The sequence below is a fragment of the Cyprinodon variegatus genome, unplaced genomic scaffold (genome assembly GCF_000732505.1).
Source record: "Cyprinodon variegatus isolate N-32 unplaced genomic scaffold, C_variegatus-1.0 Scaffold373, whole genome shotgun sequence".
NCBI lineage: Eukaryota > Metazoa > Chordata > Actinopteri > Cyprinodontiformes > Cyprinodontidae > Cyprinodon > Cyprinodon variegatus.
Window position 1 is genome coordinate 29,821 of NW_015150826.1, and position 5,792 is coordinate 35,612.

The following is a 5,792-nucleotide window of genomic DNA, read 5'->3' on the forward strand; positions in this document are numbered from 1 at the left end:
CCTACATTATTTCCTGATCTAAGTTCTCCAACAAGCAAAGGAGGATTTATCCAATGGCCAGATTTGAACTCAGGCTCTAAAAAGCAAAAACCATTAATGCTGATGGAGGAGCAACAGGAAAGACTGGAGAAGACAGACGGTGAATGCAATTAAACTATTTATTTTAGAGCTTTAGTTCGTATGAAAACATCAGAGAAAACATGAAAAAAGACTGCAATTAATATGAAACCATATAAGAAGCAAATTTTTACAATCCATGAGGTTTTTATTGCTGCTTGTTCATCAATTTAGAAGTGATTACAATAATTACAAACATCCACAGCGGAATATAATACATAGAATCAGTAGCAATAGTTACTTTCAATCATAGCAAGTGAATAGAACATCTACAGAATCAAGAAGAAAACTATTAAAATTATACTTCCAGAAATCTTTAAAAAGCATTCTATAGGTGTGCCTTGGTGGCGCAGTGGTTAGTGCACATGACCCATCTATGGAGGCCATAGTCCTTCACCCAGCCGACCCGGATTCGAATCTGATGTGTGGTCCTTTACTGCATGTCTCTACCCTTACTGTCCAAAAAACAGCCACTAGTGCTTTGCAAACTAAAAAAAGGATTCTATGAAGCCTCTAGCTCAATGCAATTTCTGACATTTTGAATTGAAAGCACTTCCTGGAAGGGAAGCAAAACGTCTTCAAACTTGGAAACAAAGTCCAGTAGATTGTTTTTTTTTACTTTTTGGAACCGCCTTTTCAAGATGGCTGGAGCTACTTTGCAACATTAATCAGCCTGACTAACACTTCTATATGTCCCAAATCTTCATCTGAGACTCCTCTATAAATGATCTACTTCATTCTAATATCTATTAACCATAGCTCTAACACTGTGCCAAATAAAGTTTAGATGGACATTTTATCACCAGTCAAACATGGAAAACGCCTCTACTGTTCATCCCTGTGGTGTCTAACTGCTCTGACTTCTATGAAACAAATGATTTTTATAAATATATAAATCATTCAAAATCCTGCATATCTATAAGCTTCTCGTTTAAACCCTTTGTCACAAATCATTCAGCTTCTCAGCAGTGTGAATTCTCGTGTGAGAAGTCAAACTACTCTCGTCAGTAAAATCCTTCTCACAAATGGTACTGGAAAAAGGCTTCTCTCCTGTGTGAATTCTCATGTGTCTATCGAGATGAGTTTTCTGAGTGAAGCTTTTTCTACATGACAGACATTCAAAAGCCTTCTCACCTATGTGAATTCTGATGTGCCTTTCAAGATTAGATTTCTGAGTGAAGCTTTTTCTACAGGACAGACATTCAAAAGGTTTCTCTGCTTTGTGAATTCTCTTGTGAGAAGTCAAATTACTCTGGTCGGTAAAATTCTTGCTACAAATTGTGCAGGAGAAAGGTTTCTCTCCTGTGTGAATTCTCATGTGTCTATCAAGATTAGATTTCTGAGTGAAGCTTTTTCTACAGGACAGACATTCAAAAGGTTTCTCACCTTTGTGAATTCTTGTGTGATAGGTCAAATTACTCTCATCTTTAAATTTCTTGTTACAAAAGGTACAGGAAAAAGATTTAGCACCCGTGTGAATTCTGATGTGTTTAGTCAAACTAGTTTTGTCAGTAAAATTCTTGTTACAAGTGTTGCAGGAAAAAGTGTTCTCTCCTGTGTGAATTCTGATGTGATTATTCAGATCAGACTTGGAGGTGAAGCTTTTTCCACAGGTCGGACATACAAAATGCTTCTCGTCTGTATGAAGTCTCATGTGTTTATCAAGATTAGATTTCTGAGTGAAGCGTTTTCCACAGGACAGACATTGAAAGGGCTTCTCACCTGTGTGAATTCTGATGTGTTTATCAACACTAGATTTCTGAGTGAAGCATTTTCCACAGGACAGACATAGAAAAGGTTTCTCACCTTTGTGGATTCTCATGTGATAGGTAAAATAACTCTTGTCTTTAAAATTCTTGTTACAAATGGTACAGGAAAAAGATTTCTCCCCTGTGTGAATTCGCATGTGTTTAGTCAAATTACTCTTGTCATTAAAATTCTTGTTACAAAAGGTACAGGAAAAAGGCTTCTCCCCATTGTGAATTCTCACGTGTTTAGTCAAACCACTCCTGTCATTGAAGTTCTTGTTACAAATGGTACAGGAAAAAGGCTTCTCACCTGTGTGAATTCTGATGTGATTATTAAGATCAGACTTAAAGTTGAAGCTTTTCCCACAGGACAGACATTCAAAGGGTTTCTCACCTGTGTGAATTCTGACGTGTTTGTCAAGATTAGATTTCTGAATGAAGCGTTTTCCGCAGGACAGACATTTAAAGGGCTTCTCCCCTGTGTGAATTCTGATGTGTTTGTCGAGATTAGATTTCTGTGTGAAGCTTTTTCGACAGTACAGACATTCAAAAGGTTTCTCACCTGTGTGAATTCTCGTGTGAGAAGTCAAACTACTTTTGTCAGTAAAATTCTTGCTACAGATGGTACAGGAAAAAGGCTTCTCACCTGTGTGAGTTCTGATGTGTTTATCAAGATGATATTTCAGTTTGAACATTTTTCCACAGGACAGACATTCATAAATCTTCGGACCTGTGTGAGTGTGAACCATAAAATATTCTTTTTTTTGGCAGTCTTCTTCACGTGTCAAACAGGAGGAAGGTTTCTCTTCAATTTCCTGATTCAGAACAAGCTGCTCTTCATACTCACTAATNACATTTTATCACCAGTCAAACATGGAAAACGCCTCTACTGTTCATCCCTGTGGTGTCTAACTGCTCTGACTTCTATGAAACAAATGATTTTTATAAATATATAAATCATTCAAAATCCTGCATATCTATAAGCTTCTCGTTTAAACCCTTTGTCACAAATCATTCAGCTTCTCAGCAGTGTGAATTCTCGTGTGAGAAGTCAAACTACTCTCGTCAGTAAAATCCTTCTCACAAATGGTACTGGAAAAAGGCTTCTCTCCTGTGTGAATTCTCATGTGTCTATCGAGATGAGTTTTCTGAGTGAAGCTTTTTCTACATGACAGACATTCAAAAGCCTTCTCACCTATGTGAATTCTGATGTGCCTTTCAAGATTAGATTTCTGAGTGAAGCTTTTTCTACAGGACAGACATTCAAAGGGTTTCTCTGCTTTGTGAATTCTCTTGTGAGAAGTCAAATTACTCTGGTCGGTAAAATTCTTGCTACAAATCGTGCAGGAGAAAGGTTTCTCTCCTGTGTGAATTCTCATGTGTCTATCAAGATTAGACTTCTGAGTGAAGCTTTTTCTACAGGACAGACATTCAAAAGGTTTCTCACCTTTGTGAATTCTCGTGTGATAGGTCAAATTACTCTCATCTTTAAATTTCTTGTTACAAAAGGTACAGGAAAAAGATTTAGCAACCGCGTGAATTCTAATGTGTTTAGTCAAACTAGTTTTGTCAGTAAAATTCTTGTTACAAGTGTTGCAGGAAAAAGGGTTGTCTCCTGTGTGAATTCTGATGTGATTATTCAGATCAGACTTGGAGGTGAAGCTTTTTCCACAGGTCGGACATTCAAAATGCTTCTCGTCTGTATGAAGTCTCATGTGTTTATCAAGATTAGATTTCTGAGTGAAGCGTTTTCCACAGGACAGACATTGAAAGGGCTTCTCACCTGTGTGAATTCTGATGTGTTTATCAACACTAGATTTCTGAGTGAAGCATTTTCCACAGGACAGACATAGAAAAGGTTTCTCACCTTTGTGGATTCTCATGTGATAGGTAAAATAACTCTTGTCTTTAAAATTCTTGTTACAAATGGTACAGGAAAAAGATTTCTCCCCTGTGTGAATTCGCATGTGTTTAGTCAAATTACTCTTGTCATTAAAATTCTTGTTACAAAAGGTACAGGAAAAAGGCTTCTCCCCATTGTGAATTCTCACGTGTTTAGTCAAACCACTCCTGTCATTGAAGTTCTTGTTACAAATGGTACAGGAAAAAGGCTTCTCACCTGTGTGAATTCTGATGTGATTATTAAGATCAGACTTAAAGTTGAAGCTTTTCCCACAGGACAGACATTCAAAGGGTTTCTCACCTGTGTGAATTCTGACGTGTTTGTCAAGATTAGATTTCTGAATGAAGCGTTTTCCGCAGGACAGACATTTAAAGGGCTTCTCCCCTGTGTGAATTCTGATGTGTTTGTCGAGATTAGATTTCTGTGTGAAGCTTTTTCGACAGTACAGACATTCAAAAGGTTTCTCACCTGTGTGAATTCTCGTGTGAGAAGTCAAACTACTTTTGTCAGTAAAATTCTTGCTACAGATGGTACAGGAAAAAGGCTTCTCACCTGTGTGAGTTCTGATGTGTTTATCAAGATGATATTTCAGTTTGAACATTTTTCCACAGGACAGACATTCATAAATCTTCGGACCTGTGTGAGTGTGAACCATAAAATATTCTTTTTTTTGGCAGTCTTCTTCACGTGTCAAACAGGAGGAAGGTTTCTCTTCAATTTCCTGATTCAGAACAAGCTGCTCTTCATACTCACTAATGGGGAGCTCCATGGTTTCCTCTTTTGTCCAGGGATCTTCTGGTTTTTTCTGCTCTTCTTTTATCTGCAGAGCTTTTGGTTCCTTTTGGTCCAAACTGGAATTCCTCTCCTGTCCACAGAGCTGCTGGTCAGAGAAATCCTCCTCTTTTCCAATATAATCCTGCAGGTGGTCTGAAAGACAAACACAGCAGAAAGACTTTCTATTGTAGGCTTAAGAAATTGATTATTGATGATTATTTAATCATCCGTTTGTTGACATAACTTCATATAAATAGACTGGAACTACATCTCCCAGCATGCACTGCAGCTCTGGCACCACAATAAAATAAATAAAATAATGGTTAATGTTCTGCCATCCAGAAAGGGTAGGATCTCCACTTTTATCATCAAAGGTTTAAAAAAAAATTGGATTACCTGCAGATTTTAACCATTAAAGAAATTTTAAAAACTAATTTTTAGATTTTTTTTTTTTTTGCTGAACTGTCCAAGTTTTACTGCACCTTTTGCCCAGAGACTGCTGGAGAAAGGCACCAGCTCCACTATGACTCTACAGATGAGCCCCAAATAAGGGGATTGCACACACATTTACCACAGCAGGCCAAAAGAAAAGGGAGGTGCTCTCCAGAAAGCCACATCTGCATCTCATTCTGGTCTCATCCAGCTCTTTATCCAGCATTCTGTCTGCGCTGACCTCAGTACAGAGCTAGACTGTAAACCCTCTCTGAGTCAAACTCCTTAGAGCCAATAGTGTAGAGAACGATTTAAAAGGATGGTAAAAGGACAGAAAGCAGCTCTTCTTAAGACACAATATGGGTAATGCAAAACACCTTGAGAAAAGCAGGGTAAAGGGGACATTTTTCTATCACATTATTCTGCAGAAAAAGTGTTGATTTCAATCAAAAAACACAAGTTCAATCTTCTCCCTTCCCAGTTTATTTCTACTTCACTCTGAAGCCTGGAGTAAAAACTGATACAAACTACATTCCTGGGAAAAACTTTGTTGTTCTCATAAAAAAAGATTAATTCAGCTCAAGCTCCTCCTATTTCTGGACTCATTATGTGGTAGAGCAACTGTGCATCACCGTGATAAACCTGAAGTCTAAAGCATTTAGATATCATACAGGATGACAATAGAATAATGATAAAGCCATTTCCAATAAAGCTAATTGTTCCATTTTGAACAAAGGGAAAGGTTTCTGCTTCAGAACAAGCTGCTCTTCATGCTCACTTATGGGGAGCTCCATGGTTTCCTCTTTAGTCCAGGGATC

At 37.8% G+C, this 5,792-nt stretch overlaps 2 protein-coding genes across 6 annotated transcripts in view; both read right to left on the reverse strand.

Annotated features, from left to right (window-relative positions):
* Positions 1 to 237: 237 nt before the first annotated feature.
* Positions 238 to 2,710, reverse strand: LOC107092281 (gastrula zinc finger protein XlCGF57.1-like). Its single transcript, XM_015386651.1, has one exon. It carries the CDS (start codon positions 2,612 to 2,614, stop codon positions 1,061 to 1,063), a length of 1,554 nt encoding a protein of 517 aa, XP_015242137.1. The 5' UTR covers positions 2,615 to 2,710; the 3' UTR covers positions 238 to 1,060.
* Positions 2,711 to 2,807: 97 nt separating this feature from the next.
* The window catches only part of LOC107092279 (gastrula zinc finger protein XlCGF57.1-like), an 18,145-nt gene continuing 15,160 nt past the window's right edge, over positions 2,808 to 5,792 (reverse strand). Inside the window, exons 4-5 of one of the 5 annotated variants that reach the window (XM_015386646.1) lie at positions 5,753 to 5,792; positions 2,808 to 4,695 (exon numbers count right to left, since the gene is read on the reverse strand). In XM_015386646.1, the coding sequence (XP_015242132.1) occupies positions 2,870 to 4,695; positions 5,753 to 5,792 (1,866 nt within the window). In that variant the 3' untranslated portion in view covers positions 2,808 to 2,869. The remainder of the gene's footprint in view (positions 4,696 to 5,752) is intronic. The other 4 variants (XM_015386647.1, XM_015386648.1, XM_015386649.1 and 1 more) reach the window with 4 other exon arrangements.

What these genes read in the sequence shown, in the direction of transcription:
- LOC107092281 (XM_015386651.1), bottom strand. Translation starts at nt 2,614, where the DNA reads ATGGTTCACACTCACACAGGTCCGAAGATTTATGAATGTCTGTCCTGT.